Genomic DNA, 27,868 nt, shown 5'->3' with positions numbered 1-27,868 from the left:
TCTTCTTTCTGGATGAAATTGTTTTATTTCAGGAGACCCAGACCCAGACTGTCTGCCTGCTTTCCACTGGAAATCTGTGCAGAATTGGCACATTGACTAGAATAAAAACATTCCCGAGGAATCGGCATGTTCTGTCAAAACATTTGAACAGCTCCCATCTCCCCGAGCACAGCACTGTTACGGAGCCTGCAAAGGGAGCTCTGAGACTGCGACGTGGTTTTGCCATCTTTGCTTCCAGCCTTCCAGATTGGATCAACCTTTTTGCATAGTTAGGAGCAAAGGGCTGTGGGTTAGGTTGCATTTAGCTGTGATGGCAGCAGGGAAGAAAGTCCATGAGGGCCTTTTGCATTTGGTTTGACCTATGGAAAGGCTGAAGATGTGTGTGGTCTTTATCTTATCTCTGTTTCTGCTAAAGCAGAGTTATATATGTGAGGAGAAGTACAAAAGATATGTCTGTGGGTCCCAACAGCAGCCAGTGGGTCAACCTACTGGCCAAGCACGGCTGGACTGGCAGAGCTGAGCTCCAGGAGAAGTTCTGCTGCCCAGAGGAAGGATTTCCCTGTGGTGGATGCCTCTGTGCAGCACTTCACGATGCTGTGTGACTCTTGGCTGTTTGTGAGCTCAGCGTCCTCCAACAGCAGGATTTGTTATTTGCATTTTGGAGTTATATTGAGGTTTTTCATGGATATCTTTGTGACACACTAGATAAAAACTAAAATAAATATAATCTATGTTTAGAGGAAGATAGATACATTCTGTAATTGCTATAAAAGCAAAGTGTATTAGCATCAGTCTTTTTTGTGGGACTCTGATTGCTTTACTTTTTTAGGTAGCATCTTACTCCTGCAACACTGAGATTGAGTCTCACATATGGGATCTACTCTCTCTGAATGAGTGTTAAAACGAGGCCTGCAGCCAGTTTACTGAAGGTGCTGTCTATCTGCTATTGAGACTAGTTGCTTGGGAGCGTAATCGTGTCATTCTTGTTACCAAAATTGATATCCCCTGGCTGACCACGACTAAATTAGTTTTTATTTTTGCAGAATTTCCAGGTAGTTGCATGATGATGCATTGTGGTGGACAGCATGTAGTCAGTGGTTTGAAACAAATAAAGTTCTTCTTCATATTGGAAACGATGATGCGTATCAAGCAATGCTTTACTGTGCCGATAAGCTAGCAGATGGTGTCCTTTTTAAGGCTGCACATGTGACAATACCGTTTGAATCAGCTTATCATACCTACTTTTCTAACCTCTTTCTGACAGAAGAATCCTTTATAAAGTAGCATAAAAGTAAACAAGGTGGAAAGGCACATATGCATGTGCCTATCTTGTCCACTGTGACACATGCCCACGTGTTGTGGTTTGACCCAACAGGCAGCTCAGCACCATGCAGCCACTCACCCACACTTCCCAGGTGGGACTGGCAGAGAATTGGAAAGGTACAAAGTGTGAGAACTCGTGGGTTGAGATAAACATGATTTACTAAGGTAAAGCAAAAGCAGCGCTCACAAGCAAAGCAGAACAAGGCAACAGTTCAGAATCATTTTGATAAAAGTGGAATCCATCAGAAACACAATGGAAGAAAAGGACCTGGTTGAGTGGACCAGGGAGGACAAGGGTGGCTTATAAACATTTCCTGGCTCTGTTTGGGTTAGTGACAGCAGAGCAGTCTTATAGGGGGTGGGATGTGAGTGTGAATTCCTAACTCTTTTTCACTCATCCCCTGGGCCAGAAGGGCCAGATGTGTTGCACAGGCAACAAATCTAATCTGTCAATAATCATTCATGATGGTTTCCCTGCAGTCAGTCCAGAAGTTAAGTTACTGCATGCCAGCTCCCATCAAGTAGGAAGACAAGATCACCTAATTTGATGCCTTTAGAGAAGAGAGAAGGTGGAATTATTGTAATGAGTAATCTCACCTTTCATGCAGGTTGTTGTGTATACTGTGTCCGGTGGTCATATATGCTGGTGCCTAACCCAAAGCAGCTAAGTCCCCACTGTAGAACTTGGAAGTATAACTCTGTGATTCTCAGAATCGCTGGATGTTGTTACTTCCATGTGTTGCTATAATTCCTTTTATTTATGTTTTATTTTATTTATATTTTGATCTGAGCATAGACCATGCTGGTAAAATACAGTCATCTCTGGAAGTGAATGAGGAGAAGTTAGCTTAGCATAGCTGAAGTCACATGGGAGGAAAAACCCCCTCTTTGTGTAATTATGAGAAAGATATGTTAAAAGTCTTTGAGACATTGCAGAATGGTGAGTCCATCTATTCCTATGAGAGGTAACCAGATGAAATGTCACCGTCAAGAGCCTCTTAACATTGTGTACTATGTATTGCCTTGCAAAGATCTGACTGAGACTCAGATTCCTGCAGTCTCACTACTGTGCCACACCATAGCAGTCGCTTGATTTGTGAACAGTTCATCATCTGCTGAGACAGACCTGGAAAAGGGATTCCTGGGATTTCATGGGTGAAGCAAAATTGTGGGCTCTGACTACAACAGTTTTGCTTCACCACCTTAAGATCAGCAGTAAAGTGTCTGATGTCTTCATTGGACATAGGAACAGCTGCTGCTTGACTCCTCCATGACTGCACAGAAAGAGGCTGTGGCAATGCTGTAAAATGCATTTGCATCCAGTGGACTCTTGCTCAGCACTTCAATTGCTGCTTCTTTCCCAGAGTCTTTTGTTGCTGCAGTTCATATTACAAGGAGGAGGATCATGACTCAAAAAATCCCCTGGAATAAAAAGCATCTGAATTTTAGGGTTCAAACACAGCTTGCTTTTCTACTGCTTCTATAGTCAGTCTGGTTGCTTTTGTTTGGCTTTGGAAAAATGTGAAGAAGTGTTTAAATTCATGCTTGAAATATTGCATCTCTTCTGAGAAATTAGTATCCTTTTTTCTCATTTTCAACAAGGAAAACTTGCTTTTGAAGCAGAGATTTTGGCATTAATGTCTTGATAGAATAATAGGCGTGAGATGGATTGCAATCTATTGCCTCAAGACTTCGCCAATCATAAACTAAAATCAGTTAATGCATTAAATCTTGCTGTATTGTGAAACGTGCTAGTAGTATTAAAAAAAATCAATCCAGAAAATATATTGATTATATTATCTCCATAGCAACAAACAATAATGGGATGATGTTAGCTTAATAATTGTGCTTTGTGAAAACCTTTCAGAATAATTACTGTATTGTGGTCTTTTCACAATGTGCAATGTAATAACGTTTCTTCCTTGACTGCAGTCACCATCAGCACTGCGTCAAGAGATGCTGTTTATGTGTGCATACATATGTATCCACGGGTAATTTTGCTCCGGGTGAAACAATTTAGCAGACTATTTTGGGACTCATTTTTAAATGGTCAAGACCGCAAATTGGCAATTGTTTTCCATGTGGTTTGTTTTTCCCCACCTCCTCTGACAACTGGCTACTGTAAAAAGAGGCTGTTAACGTTCTTTCTCTCGCCTCTCTCTTTGCACCCCACAAAGGTTTTGGATGGAAGGGAATATCCAGCTAGCAGGTTAAGGGTCTTGGGGAGAGAGGAACCCTGCTCTGAAGCTGGTGCTTCAAAGCTGTTGCTTTAATTGAATTTAATCACTCATCGTCTCAAAATAACCTGTTCCACAGGAGTGGAGATAGCTGTCTGTGTTTTGAAGGATATGATTTTCTTTGGCATCCTGCATTGTCATTTAATTAACCTGAGGCTGTTCTGAATAAACATACAGCAATTCTAATATGTATGTGTCTGTGTGTATAACACTTTTAGCTTGAAATTTGAGCAGGAGTGAGGGATAGATATATATGCTCTTCAATGGGGGCTTGCTTTTATTTTTGCTTTCAGATTGTGTATTTTTGCTCTTGAACTAAAAAGAGGTGTTGACCCTTGTGTTTGATGGAGAGGCCAAGCATTTAGAGTGGTGGAGAAGAGGGGGAAGGAAAAGAAACAACAGTATGATCCCTGAAGTTTAAGCAGCCCCAGAACTGTTAAGCTGTCATGGTAGCCCTGACAGAGGCCTTACAGTGAATCAGGAACTCATCCACCTTCTGGCCATGATAGTATTTCCTGATGCACCTGTTGTGCAAGGGCTGGGTTTAGAGATCAGCTAGTTAATAGGCTGCTGCCAGGTCTCACACTAACTGGATTCCTTGTAGCTTTGACAGGGTGTTCTGCTATGCTCAGTAATGCGGTACGATGCCCCTTTACTTTCCTGGGCATAAGTGAATGACACAGTCTCCAGTATTGACTGTTCCAGCTCTTTTTGTGGAGGGAAAACCAGGAACAAACATTGTTAGCTTAATTTTTTTAGCACTGTTTCTTAACATTTCAGCTTTTAGTTTTTGACAAATTTGTTCTTCGAGTTGGCAGCTGTGTGGATTTTTGCCATTTACCAGATAGGACTCTCCTTTTCTTTGAGGATCTCCTGGAAAAAGCCCCTATGTTGGAACTACTATTGAGCAATATGACTCCACAGTGGAGCCTGGAATGTCCAAATCCTCTCAACAGCATTATGGTGGTGATTTGGTACTGTAAAAGTAAAAAATGCAGTACAGTACAGGAGCGGACAGTATTCAGTTTGAGCTGATGTCTCCATAAGGAGTTTGATTTTTCTGCTGTTCCCTGCTGTTGCTTTCATTTACTGTCCCTCCAGGCTGTTGCTTTACAGGAGGGTGTAATGGAAGAGTTGTCTTTTGTCCCAGGCCATGGTTCCTTTCTGCCAGTGGCCCAGTCCCCTAGGAATGCAGCAAATTCACAGAGAAAGAGAAGGGCAGTGGATGCTCTCAACAATATGCTTTGTGCCAGAGTGGCTAATTCTGCATGGCTGTTGTACTGAATGAGGGATGCCAAGCCTCTCTCTTTTCTTCTATGTTTCTCTGGAAAATATCTGGTACTTGCGGGTGTATAACATCATCCATTGTTTGAAAAAAGACAACCAGATAGATAAATAAGGTAGAATTGAAGGAATGTCTGTGCCTTTTCCTTGCACCCCCTGTGCTGACTCTTGGTGCTGATTGGTTGCCTTTGCTGATCATGAGAGCTGTCCCAAATTCTCATTCCACTGTAGCCTCCTGCTTAGTTTCCTTGTGCTGTCCCAATTCCTACTGTTCTACTTGATGTGCCCAGCCTGTGCTGGGCTTGGCACTGAGTGTTTCAGTCTGTCTTATTCCAGGGAGGCCTGACATGGTTTTTCAGTGTGTCTTTTCTCTGTGCTTGGATCCTACCAGATACTGCCTGGGTGGCTTGGGTCTTAAACACAGTCTGGCTTCCAGAGAAACATGAAGAGTAACTTAATGAAAACATGGAGATTTTTTGGAGTAATTGTTTTAAAGTAGACAAAGAATCAGCTGCGTGGTTTGATGCAGCTTTTGGGGCTGTGGCTCATCTTCCAAGAGAAATAAGACTATTCTGTTCTCTTAAGGATTTTACACCACGTGTACTATTGTGGTTCAGGGTAAGTCGGGACCAGGATGAAGTACATTAAGCATTTGTTTGTATGGATAGGATGAGGGTTTCCAAGAGTACAGACTCACCTTGGTGCTTGTGTGTGTGTGAAGCAGATTTGCCTGCCCTTATCCTTGTGTCTTTTCCAGAGGTGCCATGTGATAGTAATAAAAATAGGTCTGTCCATGCTGCAGACAGCAGCATGCTCCGTTCTGCATCAGAGGGCAGTGCAGTCTTTAGGGACACTTCTCTGCCCTCATGCTTAAAAGTGTGCATTCATACAAGGTGGAAATCGGACAAGAGGAAGCTGGGCTTGTCCAGCTGTGTTACAATACAGAAGTAGTCTGACTATTTTCCAGTAATGCATTAAGTGGAATGGTTAATGCCTTTTACATGTAATCCTCTTTCCAGCTCTTGTCCTTGATGGAGTACTCCCTACACAGTGCTTTGAGTTGGGACCTGGTTTGTGTCCTTGTGTTGGCACAGTGAACAATCAAAACATGGGAGCTGAACACAGATGGAGTGTGCGTTGATTTTTAGTTCTTTCATATCTCTGTTTCATAATTTCAGACTGTGGTCACAGGTACTAAAGTGTCATTAATTTTTATAATCAATTCATAAACCACAGTAGAGATCCCTAACCCCATACAGTAGAAGTATCTCTGAGGATGCTGAGATATTGTCATCCACTGAGTGAGTAATGCTGCTTTGGTAAGCTGAGCATATCTTTGAAATCCATTTATCTACATGATGCCTGCTTGGGTGCTAGCGAGTTAAGGCAATGTGAGTTAGCCCAGAGTCCTTATAAAAAAAAAGAGTTAAACACCGTCACTCTAATTCTGCAAATAAACATATAAGATTTACATATGGACATGTAACAGTTCCAGTATGTATTTCAAATTCTATTTGTACTCTGTTGTGCCAAAGAGACAGTTACTGTCTTTTTATCATGACAAATGACATTTCCATAACCTAGAGTAATCTGCTGTTGCTGCATCGGAGAAGAAGAATGGCACTTTTTGGAAGCAGAAACTCCTTGGAGGAAAGAAAGGTTCCTGCCTCCCTTTCTTGGGGGAGATGTCAACCTCCATTTTTCCTCATGCCAGTGTATTGCCCCCTAAAACAGTACTGCATTGTCAGAGTACTCCCAAAATATTTATTTTCCATAGATCTAGCTAGCTTGTCTGCCTGTCTGTCCTACAAGAAGTAGCTGTCACTTATTTAGATCATGCAATTGCTTCTTTTCTCCTCATAAGGGAGGCCAGCGTGGAAAAGTAATAGAACTTATTCACTATTAGTGATGTGACGAATGCTTACACTAATCCGCCTGAGAGACATTAAGCACACAGTAAAAGTACACATTGCAATGGTCTTCTGTGGTACAATGAATTCACTCTAATAGAGAGCACTGTAGTTCTCCATTTTTCTATTGTAATCAGAGGAAGTAGTAGTATTAAGAAATGCAGTGAAGATGGATAGTGATCCTGTAAAACTATGTACAAGAAGAGATTGCGTAGGAGAGAACTGCACTCAGTTTGGGAAGATGTCAACTTAGAAGAGGTTCAGTGGAAATTATAGTCCAGTAGAAACAAGATCTATCATTCCTTTCTCTCTTTTTTCCAGTTTCTTGACTTCTTATACACATGTATTTATCAGAGGCTCAGAAACTGCAGTGAGTCTGTAAGGCCTCATACAAAGCCTTTTCATGAACATTCATTGCACAAATAGTATTTCTTTATGTGCATGTCTTCATAATAATGTGTTTTCTGTTTCCTGTAATATTTCGCAGTAGCCTGAGTAGGTGTCTTCTGTGACATTTACTATTAAGTAAAATAAGGGCCCAACAGGTTTGTGTTATTTAGACATTTAGATAGTAGTCCTAATAAAAATAGCAAGGTCGCAATTATAGCTCTACAGCAGATATAAACAAGGTCTAAGCTAATGGCAGGCAACATCCAAATAGATAAAAAGAAATATTATTTTTGCCATTGTAATCAGTCTGGAGAATTCATCATTACAAGAATCAGGAGAATCAAATACAGCAGCTGGAGTAATCTGGGGGCCTGGTTAATTTTATGACTAATTCCATTTGTAGCAATGCATATTATAAGAGTAATTGAATCTTAAGATAACAGTTGAGTGAGGAAGAAACCTCCCTGTATTTAAAGCATTTTAGAGTTAATCACATATGTGCTTTTCCCCCCCCTTGCTTTTCTTCGCAACCTCAGGCATGTGATATGTTTGGAAGTTCATGAACAGATCAAATGTGTTGATATTCCTATCTCACATACTGCCCTTTTTAAGTGGCAGAGAAAGAATGGCTTTGTAAGATACCAAGGAGGACTGAGAAATCTACAGCTCAACTCTGGCTCTGCCACTGACTTCTTGCGTGGCATTTGACAAACTGCGTAATCTTGTGTACTTCCAATTCCTCACCTGTGACAGATGGGCACTTACCATACCAGAGATGCTGTGGAAATGTAGTTTCTAAAGTGAAATGAGACTGAAAGTAGAAAGACAAAAGGAACGCTGCAATCTCAATGCAGCGTACCAAATTAATATCTGAGGCTATATCTACATGGGAACGCTTTGGAAAGCTAAGGAAAAATCAACTGAAAATGTGCATGTGCGGTGCATATATGAAATTTTCACAAGAGAAGAGTCTCGTTTTTATTCTGGAAGCAGTTTCTATGACACCTTAAGAAGCATAGGGCTGGGGTAGATGAGCTGGGTTATTGATCCTACACTCCGTTTTTTTCTGAGTATTCACATCCAATCATGTCCTCTGCATCAAAACCCTTTTTGAGGTTTCTGCCTCTGCTATTCTGTCTGGGAGGCTGTTCTAAAATCTTACTACTTTGATAGTCTATAACTTTCATCTAATTCCTAGCAACATTTATCCATGGCCAGTTTATACTCATTTGATCTTTTAGTAATGTAGGCCTTTATATTAAATAGATATTTTCCCTCCCTGATGATTACTCCCTGTACATTTATAGACAGCAAGCATATCTGCTTCCTTTGGTCTGCTAAAATGAACCTTTGGTTTGCTAAAATGAACTCTCCTAATTACTACTTGTAAGACAGGCCTTCCGTTCCCTGAGGATCCTTGTAACCCTTCTCTCGACTCGTTCCATTTTTAATTCATTCCTTTTGAATGTGGCTCGTCAGATTTGCATGCAGCGTTCTAGAGAAAGCATATCCCAGATTAACTGCATTTGTAGCAATGAACAATACTTGTTCACTGTTATCCTGTGGTTGGTGTGTCTGTCTAAGTTTGTTCTTCTCCATCATTTTCAAACAATCTCTTATGCCAGAAAATCTTGGAGTTAACATAGTCTCCTTAGGACATGAAGCCTTGTTTTGAAGTGAAGATTCATTTGTTGCTGTTGTTCAGGTTCTTTGGGTCATCCACTTCTTCTGAGATGACAATCCAAATCTTTCAATTTGCTGAGGATGCTTTTCAACCCAGAATGTTGAGGATTCTTAGCTAATGTCTCTCTGCTTTTTAATGTCAGTCAGTCCTCAAAGCACTGAGCAAAGTTTTTCCCAGGGACGACCCTTGAGACACTCGTGGGTTTCCACCATTCATGGGCGCACTTTTCTGAGCACAGTCTCAGTATTTCTCTGAATACTGCCAGATAGAACGTAATACTGATGTGTCCATCTTCCATAGTTCCATTACCTGGAGAGCATGTTCCCTTCCCAAAGAGGGGTAAACAACTTATATCCCATTTCCCATTCCCTGCTCTGACAATCTTCCTGTTTGGTATTTCCTGCACCTAAGGTGTCAGGTTATTGCCAGTGGGCCAGAGGTGGTGTGCAAGAGAATGTTAACCGACTGCAGCTGTTTTGTGCAGCCATGACAGAGACACTGCTGGGACTTAAGATATAAATTCTAAGAACATGTGATGGAGTTAATGATAAAATGTGAGGGACTATGTGTGTTCCATGGTGGTGAGAAGTCTTGAATGCTGTTGAGGTCAGGTTTCCTTGGCTTTCCCTTCTTCCCATCATCTCTTTAGTTACTAGCCAATTTTATTCAGCCATTAACCAGGTTAATGGGAAAAGACAACAAACACCAGGAAGGATGATATGCATTTCTTGATTCCGTCTTGGAAACCTGTTTGTTTTAAAGTATAAATGTCTCAAGCAAGGGCCCAAATGGGTCCAAAACATATCTCCCTCTTGTAATGCAGGTACACTCAGGCAGAGGAGAATGAGATGAAGCCTGGGTCTTCTGCTTGGGACTTAGATGGGAGATGATCTCTGGGGGTGTAAGGGTAGTGCCCTGCCAAAACTGTCCTGGTGGCTTTGAGCTGGCGGTTGCAGACTTGAGACAGGTGAATTGGCATGACTGAAGCATACTGAGACATATGATCCTTTGAGTGAGATGACTCAATCCCGAGAGCCTTTGGCCTCTCTGGCCAAGGAGCTCGAACGGGGTTTTCAAACTGTTTATGACAGCTGCCAAAGGAAGATGGCAAGTAGTAGTACAGCACATGAAGAGGAATCTGTCAGCATAGGTTTTCTTTGAGACCCGAATAGGTAAAAGATAATATATAATTTGTTTGGTATTTAGTTCAGGTAATTTTTAAAATTGTATAATGAGAACACATTGTCCAAATTTTCATATGCAGATTCAATTAGTGTTCGGTTAATTAGCCTTTACAAATGAAGATTAACTTAATTACATAACACTAACCTCTCTTAATAACTATTAAGGGTAGGAAGACTGCTTTTAATAAATGTGAAAAGGCTATGTGTGTTTTTTAAAATCTAAAATGGCATACACATAAATTAAACAAAATTACACAGAGGACAGCTATTAAGGGCAATGATCAAAGCAAACAAACTATGTACATGGCTTGGAATCAGACTGGTTAGAAGATCATGCTGTTTTCCTTTTTGTCTGCTGGCATCCTAGTGTTTTTGCTAGGGTTTTTACTGGAGATGATGTACAATCTAGTGGTCATTCCATCAAAGTGGGTTGCAGACAGATGCTAGTTAGTTCTAATTAAATTCTAGCTTGTGTTTTGGCGTATATATATGTTGATTAGGGTACTAGGCTGTTAGCACTTCCAAGCAGTCTAAGGAAAAAAGGCAATGAAGCCCATTCAGTAGTAAAAATCTCACCTATAAATTCTGTCATTCATTGCCGCTCGGTACTGTCGACAGTTGTGTAGATTTTTGTCTCTTGATATGATGCTCAAATGTATGTGCTCAAACATTGATGTCTCAGTTAGTATCACAGTGAAACATAGAATCTCATCTGATTACAGGGTGATGAAGGGGAGGGTGGAGCAAATACAGGACTGTTAATGGGATATGGCGTCTTTCAGCTTTTGAGTCACGTTTGAATCCAGGTTGTCTTAGCTAATGACCTTTACGGGAACATAAGTGAAATGACTTGGTGTGGTCAGTCCAGGTCCCTATGAACAGGTACTGTCATCAGGTTACACCACCTGTGACATCATCAAGCCAAGAGGTGCTCACTTGTGCAAATACCCCTTTGCCCCCAGATCCAGGTATGCTTTTTTTTCATATCAGGGTTGACACACACAGAACTGCAAAACAAATCAAAACCCTTGATTTATTTTTGTCATATCTTGTTTGTTCAGAGGGTGGAGGATCTCTTGATCCACTACTATCACTGTGACACTTTTCAGGAAGGCGTAACAAAAGAAGCCTTTTTCTCTTGGCTGCTCTTGCACGGGTAATGCGTTCTAATTGTAATGGATTTGATGGGCACATCACATCTATATCCTTACTGCATTCTGAAAGTCACTTTTCTGGAGTCTGGATTTTAAGCTATTGCCTGGAGCACCTGAAGATCCCCTTGGAAAAAAAATAATATATATATATATTGACCTTTAAAAACTTCGGTTAATTTCATAATCCTCATTTTCCAGCTGCAGCAAGTTGAAATTTTGCAGTGTCTTCCATGCAATTTGGGTTACCTTAACTCGAGTATTAAGCTTAAAGTCTCTTAAGTCCCAATTTTCAGCTCAGGAGATACGTAGTTATTGAGCAACTGATGAGAATGGGTCATATATGCCTCATGTTAGATAATACTACTAGATACTTCTAAGATCTTTGGCTTAGTACCTACACCCATTTTCATCAGAGGGAAGATGACATTGCTGCAGATTTTTGAAACTGTCAGGAACTAGCAAGGAGAAAATGGTTGAGGAATCCATCTTGGAGCGGCAGAATCTATTGAAAAAAGGGAAGGGGGTACTTGAGCCTGCCCAGCCCCTTTCTGAAGCCCTTTGATTTACATGCTGCTCAGGCTGAGCTCTCAATATTTGATGTCTCAAGATAGATGGTTGGCAGTGGCCAGATTTTGTTCTGGCTGATGCAGACCTAAATCCTGTTCCCTTCCATAGGGACTACACCTGTAGCCCTGAGAGCAGGATTTGGCCTTGAGAGTGGTTCTGCCCACAGATGCAGCTGATGATGCATTCTCAAAGGAATGGGAGAATGCAAATTCCCTGTAGGGAGGCAACCGCCAGCCATGTAAACAAAGAAGCCTTCTGGGTTTGCAGCAGTCAGCCCACTTGAGCTGCTGTTTCCATGGTGTACCAGATGCTGTAAAATATGCTTTCTTTAGGGGGAAGAAGCTTTTCATACTCCTGTATTATCTTGTTTGATAATGGACTGTCATCAGGCTGGTATCTCAATGTGGGGGCCACATGCAGGATGTCATACCCCCTCCTCACCCTGCTCGAACCCTCTTTGAGTTGTTCTTGATGACAATTTGTATTCTGCAGCTTCCAGACAAAGAGGAGGCTAAATGTTTTTTTCTGTTCTGGAACAGCATCACTTACTATGTTTTTACACTTCACTGCTACTATTTAATGTGTGTACAGTTTTTCCTGATGTGCATGGTGGCATCTCATAATGTAGTGCACTGGTTTGCTTTTCAATTTCCTTCTGTTTTCCTTTAAAAATATACAAAGAGAGATATATAAATTGATAATACATTTTTCCCTATTTCTAATTTACTAACCACTCCCCCTCAAAAAAAAAACCCTGTAGCTCCTCACTTATGGCTGTTTGAACCACTGGGCACATGGCCAGTAGGCACAGTTTCTCAGTTTGTTTCCTCATCCTTGTGCTCACCCACAAGGTTGGTCTTTGGGAGTTGAGGAGAGGTCTCTGACTCCATTTCTGTAGAACAGTTTGAATTATAAACCTTGACAAACCTGTGGTAATGACTTTTGGAAGCAGATTGACATTGGGTGGTATAAAATAAATAAATAAATAAAGTTGCCTGTAGCTCTTATGAGGCTTGCTGTGTTTTCAAACATGACTCATAGGAGGAGGAGGAAGTTCTCAAGGTACCTGTCTGCTAGAGGCTGTATTCAGGAATGATGCTGCAAATCTGGCAGGCCTATGTGGATGTGACATATCTCCTGACTGCATACCTGGAATGGTCCATTGGCTTTTTCCCATGGCTATCTAGGACAAATGTTAGTGCCCTACTTTGCCTTCACCTCCATCCAGCTGAAGGGTTATACCTGTGGAGGTCAGCTGAAAATCTCACAGGGATGGATAGGGCTGTTGATTTTGATTTATAACTGCAAATGATGAGCAAATAAAGAAATACTACTTTTATAGCATTTCTGAAGCTTTTATCAATTGTAGTAATGCATTCTTCATCACTACTTTTTTCTCTCTTCAGCTTTCTCTTCCCTTTCCTTTTCAACCATATCTCCTTACAATCTTCCTGGCTGCAGACAGAGATACACACATATATTCCCTCGTCTGTGCTCTGGTCACTGCCACCTCCCAGGGCTTGGGCCAAGCAGTGTACTGGTGTTTCACCAGCAGCTTGGTGAGACTGAGGTTCTTCTGTTTGCCCACCACACCATATGGAGGCTCAGAGTGGGACTGGGGCAGCTGGCAGGGACAGGCAGTGCTGGGGCTGTATGGCAGAGTGGGATGATGGGGTGTCCTGGGGTGTGGCAAACAAGGGCTGCCTCTGCTCCCAAGGATGCTTTGTCGTGATTATCCTGGTTATTTTTCAACTCCGTCCCTCCTCCTGCCCTTCAGGTCTGTACGTTAAGGCAGGAGAAGTGTAGTTAATTTTAAGCCAGTGCAATCATTTAGGAGATTGCTCAGTGGAAAACCAGTTATCGGTTAACAGACCTAATTTGAAATGTGCTCTGTCTGACCCTACTATGGTAGCAAGTCAGAGTGCTTCCAAGAAGCTGGCTCTTTGGAAGGCTTCTTCACAGAATCATTCAAAGCACAGGTTTCTTGTAAATGTTGAACTCATGCTGGCTCACAGGAGCACAGCTGGTGGATGCAGAGGGCAATATGTACATGTGTTCTTGCAGTCCACAGGGAAGCTTAGCCAAGGGATGAAGAAGAACTGAGGGATTTGGACATGTTTAGCTTGTAGAAGGCTCTGGGGGGACTTCATTGCAGCCTTTTAGTACTTGAAGGGTGCTTATGAACAAGAGGGGGACTAACTTTTCACACTATTTAATAGTGATAGGCCAAGGAGGAATGGCTTCAAACTAAAGGAGGGGAAATTTAGATTAGATGTTAGGTGAAAATTCTTTAAATAGAGGTTGGTGAGGCACTGGCACAGACTGCCCAGAGAAGCTGTGGTGCCCCATCCATGGAGGCTCAAGGCTGGGTTGGATTGAGCCCCGGGCAGCCTGAGCTGGTGAGGGGCAGCCCTTCCAGGGTTGGAACTGAGTGGGCTTTGGGGAACATTTTGTCCCATTAAATAAATAAGCACATACAACTCCAGGATTAAAAAACAAACCATCAAAAAGCAATCAAATAAAAAACACACCACACTTCTGTTAAAGAACTGAATGGCTTTATAAAAGGAGGAATGGAAGGGGTGGCTCATTTGGGTGCTAAGTTAGCGCCCAAGGGTGATAAATGAGGTAGCTACTTATGATTAACAGGTTTTCTTTTTAGTGTGCATGCATGTTATGAGGTCTTGTTTATTTATGTCTGTATTTCATATATTTCTAATAGTTTATGTTGTTCTAGCTAATATTTTGCAGCATGTCTTAAAAATAAGAAAGCTCCAATATAAGATGTAAGCATTCTACTCTGCCAGTGAGTTTTCTTTGAAAAATGAAGATAGATCACAATAGTCTATCTTGAATTAATATAAATGCAGATTAATGCAGTCAAATGTGTTATTTTTCCATAGATAAGTTACAAACACAATGCAGTATGACTTTCAAATATTGCAGTTTTGTTAAAAACAGATTTCTTTATAGTCACTTTTGGGAATAAATTTTACACACCTTCTTTCAGATTAATCAATTTGAATTCATTTAGGGCACTAACAGTCTAGTTCAGCAGCAGACAGATTTATATAAATGGATACCAATTTTCATCAATTATGAAAATCAAGCACGGTGAAAATTCCAAAAGTTTGTTAAAATAAATCTGCTTACTATTCTACAGAGTCTCCCAGGGGACTGCCTGGTGCTAAATTCCAAATCACTAAAAAAAACCCCATCAATAAGTCCCATCAAACAAGCAACAAAAACAAACAAACAAAAAAAACCCACACACCTAAACACCCCGCTTCCCCAAAGAAAAAAACCCAAACAACCTTTCTGTGTAATAATAATAGTGTCATTTCTTTTCCATTTACACACATTGAAAGACAATTGAGTCAAGACCTTGATCTTGAAGCTAGTTAAAACAAAACTAAACAAAAAGACAATAATATTGTAACTTGGTAGCATATTTTGAAGTGTAGGAGTCCAGTGGAAGCAAGTTTAATGGCTTTCCAAATATTTTTCTTTCACTCATCATCTCTAGATTCTCTGTTCAGAAATGGGCCAAGAGAGCAAGATGAAACTGAGTTAATACCATGACTTAGTTGAGGTTCAGAACTTTGGTGTGACTGTTAGCAACACTGTGTAATAGGATTTCTGTTAAACACTGTTCTAAAATACTGTGATATTTTTCTTTTACCCAGGGCTTTTGGGAAAACCACACCAAACTCATAACGGAGTATGGACCTGTTTGTGGGTAAGCTTAGCTGTACCATCAGCTTTCTGCTCTTGTGGTTCCTGTGGTTTGCTTTGGTTTGGGTTTGTTGTTTGGGAGAGGAGAATATACCATGACAAGATGTTCGCTTGCAGTATTTCAGTCTGGGTGATACACGTAGAGGTTATTTGGTCACACACAAAAAGTAGCCTTGGCTTATTTTATTTCACTATTTGGTGTCAGACATCATTTTCCTGTATAAAGCTTTTTTTTCAGAACTATGGAAAACTACCTGTGTCAATTTTCCTTTTTCATTTGCACATTCTTTCTACTTATGGTGAAGAGTAGAAATAATAACTTAATATCTTAAAGATCAAACGAACAAACAAAACCCACCTAGTTTATAAAATAGTGTGATTTTGGCTCAGCTGTTGCTATTTATATTTATGCAGAAATAATAATCTTAAAATACAATGAAATAGAGTTGAGAAATGAGGCATTTGTCTCTCTATAGTTCAGTTGTGCTCCCTTAGCAGGTTATTGGGAGTGAAGGAGGTCCTTCATCCCAGCACTTCCATGTTTCTGTGAATAGTATTTCTTTTCTGAGATCAGCTTTCCAGTTTTTGTGGTTTTAGTTGTAAGTGCAATTGCTTTACACTAACTTCTTTTGCTGTGGTCAGTTGGTGCTTGTAGCATAAATAGTATATCATTATTTAGGCATCAAATAATATCCACAAAGTATAGACAATATCATTTTTTTTTCAAGTGTTCTCCAAGAATTTTAAGACACCTCTAAGGAAGCACATATGAGTGTGTTTGTGTATTTGTTCATAAATAATATAGATATGCTTTGGATGATCTTCCAGTTAAAAAAAATAATAATCCCCAAAAGCAACAACCAACCTTTACCAGCCATAGAAAGCCCCATTCACAGCCTTCTTGTGGCATTTATGCTCAGCCCTAAGGACAAAGTCCTGGAAGAAGTAGTGGAAATAATGAATTCCAAGGGTTAGGCACTTGTCTAAGAGAAAATTATACATTGTCTTGCCTGGCCAGGAGTGGAGAAATATATTCATTAACACTGTAGCAATTTGTATGTTGTGTAACAAATGGAAAATGACTGAAGCTTATTATCTCCATGACCTTTGGTGTGATGACGTTAAATAACAATAATGTAGGAACAGTGACATTCCTTCCTCAGCATATTTCCCTCCTTATTAATATCATACCTATTTTTTTCTAAGCTGAATTTGAGACAAGTTGCTATTTAGTTGTCTGTTCACTTGACCAGGCAGAGGAGGCTTTCTCATGGGAGAAAGAAATATATAATTACAGACTTCGAGCAGATAGATAAAAACTTTTGTTTTTCCAGTCTACCCATGGCTGTCGAAGTATGAAACTTCTTTGCATTGGTTAATAAGCTGGATGGTGGTGGTAGTGGTCAGCAAGAACAGCTTTCCCTCCTTGTGCCCAGTAGGTGGGTAGATTGAGTGTAACTGCATACCATTTATTTCGTTTGAAAAGCTTAATTTGTGAGAGATCTGGGATGCTGGCAGGGAACAAATGCTGCTTTTGATATCTCCCAGGAAAACAAAAGTTGGGCTCAGACATTGCTGTGCTTGAGGTAAGATTGATTTGTAGTTGAAGGAAGGCATTTGGAAACCTGACTTACTGAGCTGATGTTCAATAGGTGCATGGTATGTGTCAGGGGGGTGTTTATCATGGTTCTATCAGTTAAAGATTTTTTTTTTCCTCCTTCTCTGTACTTCTGTTTGATTATATTTGTAGTTCTTTGAAATAGGCAGTAAATGGTAGGTGTGCTTATGTGCACAACCCCAGCGAAGTATTGGATCTGGCAGTCGGAAGAAGATGTGGCATTTTGCTTTTTCCAGATTGAAAACTGCTTTCCAATAAGCATAAAGAGCAATGATCTTTATTTCTACAGTGGTGAAGTGAGTTGAATACAAATCTTTGGAACTGAAGGCTTTTTTTCTTGCTAAGGTCACTTGAATAGTCTGAATGATACCATCACAACTGTTTTCTTTTGTGTGTGAATTGGTTTCCTTGACAACAGGATGTCAAATCAACTTTTCAGCTTTAATCAAGTCAAAACAATATATCCCTTCCATTCCAAAAGGCCTCAAGTCGTAGAGAATTATTTCAAGTAAGGCTTTTGTAGGTCACAAAAGCATTTTTTTCTTCGCTCCTGTGTGCTGATCCAAAGGAGAGGTGATGGTATTACTCTTTTATATGGAGAGACAATGCAAATTGTCTTTGGATGTGAATGTGTGCTGTGAAAACTGTCTGTTTTCATACAGAGGTGGCCCAAGATGGAGGCCAAGGGGGAAACGAACAGCTCTGGTTGCTGCAAAAGTAGAAGTAGAGCATTTCAGTACAGTGGGGAAAAGTCAAGCCACTGACACTGCTTTTGATGAGATCATGCATCAGAGTGATAGGCTTTGGTTTAGCTGTATTTTTGAGCATCTCCTATTAAAAAAAATAAAAATCTATCCTCTAAAATGTATGTGCTGGTTCTTCAAAGCAAAAATACGAAGCGAACAATATCCTGTTTGGAAATCAGCGTAGTCTCAGTTTTGGCTACTTTTGTGACTTATTTTTAGGATATTCTTTTTTGATGTTTTATTTTCACCCACTAAATCCAACTGTTTTATTTCAATTGCAGACCATGACTACTGGTGAGAAATAGCTAGTAAGAGGAGACAAATAAGGAACTTCTGGGGTGAAGAGGAGAAATGAAGGAGTATTGTGCTTGATAGAGTCAGAATAGCAATTGCTAATATGTCAGCACAGCTGTATAGGCAGCTATTTGATTTTACTTTACATACATGCTTTGTATGCATGTGCTCTCTTACTGTGATTGCATCATTATGACTTAACAGTACGGTGAGTATTGGCGATTTGGAGGAGGAGAATAGTGCCAAAATAAATAACAGATTATTGGTCCAACAATACACCAGCAGTGAATGATGAGAAAGTAGAACACAGCCACAAAGCAAGTAACTGCTTCTGAGATCAGTGAATCTATTCTGCCTTCAGCCACAGCAATGCATTTGGTTGTGAGGAAGAATGTAGGAGTTCATAACGTAGACATCGCTGTGTATAATAAAGAATGAGAGACTTAAATTTGTTGCAATTTGTGGGGTGATACTCTTTCTTCATGTCCTGTTGCATCTGAAACAGGACCATATCAAACCCTACTCTTACTGTTCCTTCACTTGAACTCTTAACTCAACCTCCTATGAGAATTCTGGTCAACTATGTAGTAGAATAAGTGCTAACCAGGGCAGGAACAATGTATGAGGCAGAGGTGAAGAAATGGGTCCAGAAGAAGCAAGAAGAGAGAGCCTGGATTAAACCACTCCTACAAATGAGGCAACATAGAGTTTGAGTCCAGGACTGTCAGGTTATGTACTGCTAAGGGGAGTCAACTTGCTCAAAATCTGCATTTTCTGATGGCAGGGAGGAATTAATGAGAATGTTTCTGAGATCTGGTTGTAAGCCAGTTTCAGTCCTCAGTAAATCCATCAGCAGCAAACTGCAGCTACCTGTGCTGATCTTCTGCTGGCTTCCTACATTAGCACCCCATGATCAGCACAGTATCATGAAAAACATGTCAAGTGCAGGTAGAAAAATGGGTTCACATGTGCACCCCTGGAGCACTTTGTGAGAACACAAATGTAAATGGAATTCTATTCCTGTCTTGCTTTGCAGCAGGTTATTTCAATACATTTTAAAGTAATACAAAGAAAGCAACTTAAAACAGGGCAGACAATTAAGGTGTTTACAGAATTATACATTGCCTGTTTACCTTTGGGTGTATTCCATTTTATTTTTTTTTTCTTTTTTTAATGGGAAAAAAAAAAAAAAAGAAAAAAAAAAAAGAAAAAAAAAGACTTTCTTGAATGACTTCCTAATAGATCATTATTGGAACCAAGACTGAGTCTGGTCACTTAAATGGTTGGGTGGTTTAAGGGATTAGGATAGATCATGCAGCCAGTCACTAACTTGAAATGTGTCCAGGGCTTAGTTGTGATTGTAAGCTACACTGGCAGCTGACAGCTTTTCAGAAGTCTATGCAGCTGGAGTTTGTTCTGTCTTAATGCTTGACTTCTCTTCTCCTGAAAAAGTGGTTGCTGCAGATGGCACTAGTTAGCATTCCTGCAGATGAGTCCAGAGTCAAACGGTTGTGGACAAGAAACAGGCTTTTCTTGCTGTGGCTGCTGGCCTTTGCAGCAGGGCTGAAGCACAGCGCTCAGTCCCTGCAGAGATCTGGGGCTTTCCCCTTCTGTGTACAGAAGAGTGACACGCTTTTCTGGGATTTGGAAGCCTGGAACTTTTCATGAATCAGTTTCTCTCCTTAAACATGGTGTTGAGGGTCTAAAGTGGACACTTCATCCTGCAGGGAGCAGTTGGTATCTTCATCATGCACTTAATTTATCTGAAGAAGCAATGCTTTTGCTGCCATTTTAATTTCAGAAGCTTATTGTTGTTGGCTTTATTTATATATATATATATATATATATATATTTTTTTTTTTTTTTTTTTTTTCTCGTTTGTTGTTGCTATTGTGTTTTTTACTTCTTGGTTTCCAGTCTTATTCAACTCTTAGTGTCTCTCCACAGTAATCCCAGGGCAGCTATTCTCATCTTTGTCTCTGAAGGCTCATGCGAAGAATTAATTTAGTTTTATGAAACGATCTTACCCTATTTGGTTTCCTCTTTTACACTGGGGGTCTAATGGACTTACTACCTCTCCCGTGGCCCTTTCTGTATTTTGATATTTTAGGCAATTCACTTTTCATATTTCAGTTAGAGTAAATCATTTCTGGGCAAGCAAAGGAGAGAGAATTAAATCAAACTTCCTGTATCTGATCTATAGCTCCTCATAATCTGTCTTGCGTTTAACCTGACAAAGATTTTTGGTAGCTTCACTTGCTTGGATTTTTGTTTTCTTAAAGCCAAACAATTTATTATTATTATTATTATTAAATTTATTTTTTATTTTTATTTTTTGCCAGAATCTGTCAGGATTCTTTTCTTCACAGTCTTTTCCTTTCTGTGTTTTGATAAGGCCCTTTGGCTCTAAAGGATCATTGAACACACCTATAACTGCTGTTGTGAAATAATTCTTTTCTTTAAATACTTACATCCTGTGGATGTCACACAGAAAACCCTTAAACATGTTTCTAACTTTGAGAACAAGAGAAATACAAATAAAGTCAATGGTGCTACTCAACTTGCTTCAAGTTAGGCAGAAGTTTATCTACCCTGATGAGTCAGCACCGTAAAAGAAACAATTGCATTTGTGCTGAAAAATATTTTAACTGCTGTTGGTACACATAAACACCTAGGTTTATTGTAGCTGAAAGAAGTTAATGGGGAGAAAAATATTTCTCCCCCCTCTCCACCCTCTCTTTTGACAGCACTTTGCATGTAGACAATTTTATTGTTCCTCTGAGTAATGTGCTAGCCGTTCTCTCTGAGATGGAAAAGATTATCTCAAAAATTGACTAAACAATAGGGGAATCTCAATATTCCTCTCTTAAAGTCTTAAAGCACAACCCTCCCTTTTGTTTTTAATCAACACTTCTAGAATTTGCTAAGAGTAACCTGTTTTTAAAAACAACCCAAACCTAACAATTTTTCAGGCTAAAATTCAGTGCCATGGTGTAACAGTACATTTCCACCCAACTCCCCACACTTAACCATTGTTAGGTATTGGTTGCATTTAGTCCCAGTAGTTAAATCAAGCTGCTGGAACAACTCATGCGAATTGCTTAGAGGGGTATCATCACCAGTTTCTCTTCCATCTCGAGCTAATTGGTCTTGAAGACATAGTCTTTTATGGGACTAGTGCCTAGAGGTTTACCCAAAAGGTGGCATACCACACTGTTTGGAGAATTGGAGTCTAGTGTTATTGCTGCAGTTGTAATGGGTTTTGTGGGCTGCCTGCTCATTATGAAGAGTTTAAGTTTGGTGTACAGAGGCCTGTGGGATGCCGTTTATAGGCAGGACTTATGGTAAATTAGTTGACTGGTTTAATTCTGGTATGTTCCAAATGTGCTTTGGTTTCTGGGACATTGCAAATTGATGCTCTGTGTACTTGTAATGTTGAAGGCATTCATTAATGAGTTCTTAGCCATGGACAAAATCTAGCATGTGGACTATGAACTCCCACAAGAATCACACAGTATGAGCTTGTCTACTCTGTGAAGACTGTTTTTTATTTTGTCACTACAGCCTCTTGCAGTCCCAGCTCCAAGGACATTTTTGATCTGGGTATTCACAAACACAGGACTCAAAGGCCCATTGAAATGTCAAGGTCCTTGCCTTCAGTGCAGGTGAAGCCATTTGGATGGAAAAGTCTGATGCAAGTGATGCATCAAAACCTTCCGTCTCCTCTGAGACCTCAGATAATTCCCTGGGCTGACTGCAGTGCAGGCATGTGCTCCCCGGTGCATTTTTCCAAGCTTCTTTCCTCCATCTCTGACTGCTCCATGACTTTACTGCAGCTGTGCAAGCTGACTTAAGTGAAAGACTTGATGTAATCCTTTACACCTCTGGAAAGAGAGTGTGAAATACAACCAAAGGAGGTGGATATTTCATACATGCTTGGCAAGGCAACAAAAGAGAGTGTCTGTTAGCTGCACCATGTTCCTAATGCTCATTTCTGTGTAATCTGATGTGGTTGTAGCTTCAGTGAATTACTGTTTGCACAGACGGAAATTTCTTGGTCAGGACATCTCCACAGAGTTGGTGTTGTCTGGATATGGAAAGGCTCTATGAGGTCAGCGAGAGCTACATCAGCTCTGAAGCAGCAGTGCAGGCCCTTGTAGCATACCTCAGCATCGGAGGAACTTGACTGAATCATGGTCTACTTCTGCTTCTTCATCTGCAGGTACCAGCTGGGGCTGGGGCTGAGTGCAGGTTTCACCTCTGCTTGCTCCCAGGGTGGTGTTTCCTAGTGCCCACATTTTTTTTTCACATCAGTAGCACAGCACTCAGCTGTTAAAGCATAATTCTTGTGAGCTCAAGGTTAAGATTATTTGAAAACTTCTTCTTTGGAAAACATGCTGCCTGAGTAGCGTTTTACATCTAATATACAATACAGGTGATCTTTGATCTGTACTGCCTGCTTCTTAGCTAATTAGTGCTTGTAATCATCATTTTAAAAGGTTTGGGATGCCACTGCTTAACAGATTGCCTTGTCTTATTGTGTGACACTTCTGATCAGTACCCACATATCAGGATGTATCGTCTTAATTTAAGGGAGGAGGAGGGAATATTCTGAGTGAACACTGTAGTTACAAAAACTGGTTTACTAGATTTAATTTCACCTTGAATCTCTCCTTTTCACCATCTACCAGAATCTGCATTCCTTAAATTTCTTAACAGGCTGTGAAATCTACCTTGTAATTTTTTCTCTTTTCCACCATTTGGAAAGAAATGTGCTGGGGGCATTAAAGATAGAAAAATCTGGGTCGTTGTTTTAGTATCTCATTTGAAAGCATAGGAAAGTAGCAGTATTATATAATATGCACAGCAAAATCAATGCTTTATTAGAATTTTCTATAGTATCCAGAAGTACTGCTGCAAACCTGAAGCAGCTGCATATAATACATCATGTCCAGTAGCTATTAATGGTCACTGACTTCACCAGCTATGTATCTGATTATGTATGTACTGTGGTGTTTCCTATGCCACACGAGGTAAATTTTAAAGGAAACTCCTGAATCATTTCCTCTTTCTTCACACAGAAGGAGGAAAATGCATCATCACCCTCAGCCCCTTCCCTTCTTGGGGTCACTGCCTTTCCAGATTGCTTCCTGCTGCTAGTTTACCCTTTGTGGCAGCAGAAAGAAATCCAGAACAACTCATGTCTACCTTCTGAAATGCCATGAGAAGCATAAAGCAAAAGAGATTTCACTTCCCTAACAAGGGGAAGGGTGCAGAGAAGAGGCTGGAAACCAGCAGCCAGCTGTGCATCCCAGTTTTCTGCCAGGAACTCTAGGAGGCTGCTTCTGGTCAGGCCTCTCTTTGCATGCTGGGGAGTCCTTAGCAAAGGCCGTGTGGGATCTGCAAGGGCACTCAACTGTGGTGAAGGAGTGGGTCCTGGAAATTGTCGTATTGTCCTCTTTGAGAATTGCCAGAGCTGCTTTGCCCAGGTATCTACAGAGGCACTCACCATCCTATTACCCTTTTGTCTTTAGATATTTCCACCACTTTGGTTCTGGAGTGCTTGGTTTTCTGTTTTAATTTTTACCTTGGTAAGTTTGTCTTGTAGACATAATTTCATGCTTCTGGCTATGTATTTTTTTTAACCTAGTCATTTGCTCTGGCTTTGTTTTCTTCCTTCCCCCTATCCCTTTCTACCCTATGCCATCTTTCCCACATACTCTAATTTTTGTTCCTCCTTTATTTTCTTATCCATGTTGAGCTGGAAACAGTAATATGACCTGAAAATTTTTACGTCATTCCAAGGTTTTTATGTACTTCCATAAATCTCTTCATTACTTTTTTATTGTTTTGTCATATATTGGTTTTAGTTTTTCCTCTACCTTATTAGTCTGGGGATCAATTTCAGTCTACTATGTTTTATTAGTTGTAAAGGGAACAAAATATCTCCTTTTCCTTTGTTGGTTTGGCACCATCTTCAAATTACCCTTTTTCTCTCTTTGACTACCTCTCTTCCTTCCCTGGAGAGCCTGCTTTATGTCAGACCTTCTGCTGGTAGTGAACCGGCTATGATTTCATCAGGCAGTAGGCAAAAGTGCAGCCCACTACAGGGAAAAAAGTTGTTTTCGGCTATTATGCTATTTTGTTTTCTGGTTTGGGGAGTGTGGAATGAGCTGAGCCACCATTACCCTGGGGATTGTGAATCCTTCCTTCCTACCATTAAATTTGGTAGCTAAACTGAAGGCTTGTCTTGAAGGAGGATTTATTTTAGTCATACTGATAAAATCGTAGTGATATAATTAAACAGCTACCATAATGTTAAAAAACCCACACCTCATCTCATGTATAAACACAGAAGTTATGGAATGGCACAAACTAAATCAAGGACAGAAGTGATCAATTCCTCCAGCAATTACTATACTGGTAGGGGCGTGCTCTCATAGGAATTTTCCCTAATCTAACTGTATTAAAATTCAAACCACTTCTTGTCCCAGAATCTCTTCTCTTCCCCCATGTAAACAAGCTTGAAAGTAGTGGTCTGGAAATTCAAGCTGTTGTTTACTTCAGTGTAGCTCCATTAAAAGCACAGAGTCATGACTATATGGGGATCTTGACCCAATGTTTTTGGGTTTCTCTCATGTTATATAACTTGGATTTTTGAATGATGATACCTATTGAATAAAATTAGGTTTGGTATCCAGACATCTCGAGGTAGTTTACAGAAAAAGGAATGAGCTGGGAGCCATGTTCTGACTCTGCAAGGGCCTGCAGTAGCCGTGTTATCACTGAGCAATAATCTAAGCTTTTCTCTCAATGTTGGAATCTATTTTATTGAAAAAGGGTTTGGCAAGGACACTGGGAATTGCTGCAGTGTCTTTCAAAAGTGACATTATAAGAGAATCTTGGTTCTTGGGAACCTCTTATCCCATGCATCATCATATGAAATACTCTGAAGGACAAAACAACGTAGTGTGAAACCAGCTTAATGATTTTCTGTTTTCACCAACTGTCCATTTGGTCCATCAGGTAATAAATAAGCTATGCTTGGGATAGGAGAATGAGCAAGTCAGTCTACAAGCGGCAGGTCTACAGAGGCAAGGATTAAAGCAGATCAGATCATAGTGTAATATCACATGAACAAACGCTGACCTTTAATTATTGAATTATTTTCTATTAAAATGATTTAAATTCTAATTTTTGAGGCAGATAAATGTATTGCAGAATTGTAAGATTAATACTTGAAGTGAATAAATTCACTGCAGACCTAAATTTCTCTTTGAGTCAGTGGTGTTTTGTTTGCTATTAGTCCAGTAACTACCACAACTGGACTGTCATCGATAGTGGAAAACAGAACTGAGCTTGTGAAAATAGTTACTGTTGATTTTCTTAGTGAAATACTTAAATAAAAACATAACTTTTAGGCTTTTAAGTAGCCCCTGATGCCCCATCGATACACTGTTGTGTTTATACATACATATAACTGCTGTAGATGTTGCACTCTGAATAATTCCCCATCTCGTGTATCTTTGAACTTGCCATTCTGAATACTGCATTTCTGCAGGCTTCTGTTCACACGATGTGCTCTGGCTGGCACCCTCAAAATCTGCAGGCTGTCACCGCTTGCCCTCTTTTTCTGGGGAGTCGAAGTAGTGGATTGTGCTGGGGTTAGAGGGGAAGAGGCTTTTGCTAGCAGCACTGAAACTACCTTGAAGGCAGCATTGCATATTTAACTGTAAGGTCTCTGTTGGATTGAGCAGGCTTTGGGTGAGGAGAGCATGATCAATAAGTACAAATATTAAAAGTGGTGCCTTCTCCCTTCCTTTTTTGCCTACAGGACATGAGGTGTTTGAATCCCCCAGACAATTGCTCATACATTTACATTTTCATTTGCTGGGTTTATAGCAAAATTGTTCCAGCTTTTGGGAGGGGTAGCTATCAAAAATGTACAGGCACTGCCATTGTGTTTTATTGTTCCAGTCCATTTTTCCCTGTGAATGCAGGTGGGAGTTTTTCAGTGGGTTGGTTTTTTGTTTTTGCCTTCTCTTTCTTCTAAGCATTTATAACCTTTTTATTGTCAGTCTTCAATCATTTTTGATAGATCAATATATTTACTTCAGTGATGGTTCATCCCACAGCTGTCTGAGGTTTTTTTGTTGTTGTTTTTTTTTTTGTTTTTTGCTGTGTTTATAAGGGCTATGCATAAATCCAGTGAGTTGCATTTCTGCTATGCTTCTCTTGCTGCATGAGGATCAAGTGACTTGATCTTGCCCTAACAACTTTATGTTTAGAAGGAACATGTATTGTTTGCATGTATGTATTGTTTGCATTGATCTACTTTCAACTTATTTTACCTATTTCCTAGGTAAACTTCGATCAGTTAAAAATGCAAGCTTTGGTTCAGGAATTTTCTGCCCAGAAGTATGAAGCATAAATAGTGACGTTGGCTGTGCACTCTACTGTCTGAAGGGGAGGGTTCTTGGAAACAGTTCCAGCAGGCATCAGAGACCCAGTGGGTTTGGGATGTAATATAACGAAACAATGTTGGATGATAACATTTACTCAGGCAGCTCAGAAATGAGGCAAGACCCCAGGAGTACTGAGGCCTTTAGCCAAGCAGCTGCGACCGAGCCAAAGAAGAGGAATTCTTCAGTCTACGTCTCACTGTCAATCCCAGGGTGACCACATGTGGGCCCAGGGCAGCTGTCTAAAGCAGTCATGAGCAGAGGTTGAATGTGTGCAGTGTGTGCATGGGGGTGGGGTCCCAGCATTGGTGTGATGCTCTGTGCTGGGACTGTCCTTCACCCTTCAGTAGGAGGTGGGTGTGCAGGACTTGCTGCTCAAGAACGGAAGGCAGGCCCATGGAAGAGGAGTATATGAGTCCCACCATGATTAGGGATTCAGATTGCACATACTTATCCTGGAACAACTTGCTATAAATTCCACCCCCAAGTCTTGCTAAGGGGGGGGGAAAAAAAAAAAGCAGCAGCAACCAAAATGAATTTGCTACAATTGATACTGCAAACAAGGAGTTCAATAGAAAAATAGGTCAACTAGGCCATTCTTACTGATATTATTTGGAATATGATCTGCTGTGTACAACTGCACATTAAATATTGGGTCAAACCCTTGAACTTGATTCAGATTCAGTGAGGTTTAATAATGTTAAGCAGGTGTTCACATTAGCAGTTTGAATGGGATATTATCCCCATAGTCGTCTTACCGGGGCTGTATGTCCTGCTCTTCAATTTTTAGGCTGAAATAATTTGTGATGTTATGAAAGTTGTGACTCAACTGCTTCCCAGCAGCGTGCTGTCCATTTGTAAGAACTGATTTTCCTGGAAGTCATTACTTTGGAGTGCCATTGTCAGCTGCACACATCCCCTCTGTTCCTACCATCCTTTGTGGTGCAGATTTGCCTGCTGTTGTGAGCAAGGATGTTGCTACCACTGATGCACAATCTATCAGCTTTTTCCATTCTCTTCTTTCTTTTCTCTGTTGAATTGCAGTTTCCTTTGTCTTCTGCGTGATGCACTGAAAGAGGCTGGGAAATTTATCATGGTTGTTTTTAATGGGTTTTTAAGGTCCAGCACGACAGATTGAATTGATTGAGGAAAATTTCCTGGAGCTGCAGCTTTTTTTTTTTTTTTTTTTCCTATTAAAAATATTTCCTATTAAAAATATTTTTATCTTTAGAATTTTTCTTAAAAAAAAGAAAACAACTAAAAAAATGACACAGTTTTTT

The 27,868-nt window shown here is 40.3% G+C and overlaps 1 protein-coding gene across 6 annotated transcripts in view; it reads left to right on the top strand.

The window, feature by feature from the left end:
* TBXAS1 (thromboxane A synthase 1) overlaps nt 1–27,868 on the top strand; it is a 244,239-nt gene that overhangs the window by 73,346 nt on the left and 143,025 nt on the right. For all 6 annotated transcript variants that reach the window (XM_072334889.1, XM_072334898.1, XM_072334934.1 and 3 more), the window contains one exon: nt 15,420–15,472. In XM_072334889.1, the coding sequence (XP_072190990.1) occupies nt 15,420–15,472 (53 nt within the window). The remainder of the gene's footprint in view (nt 1–15,419; nt 15,473–27,868) is intronic.

The sequence above is a fragment of the Excalfactoria chinensis genome, chromosome 1 (genome assembly GCF_039878825.1).
Source record: "Excalfactoria chinensis isolate bCotChi1 chromosome 1, bCotChi1.hap2, whole genome shotgun sequence".
Taxonomy (NCBI): domain Eukaryota; kingdom Metazoa; phylum Chordata; class Aves; order Galliformes; family Phasianidae; genus Excalfactoria; species Excalfactoria chinensis.
This window is presented reverse-complemented; position numbering and strand designations above follow the sequence as displayed.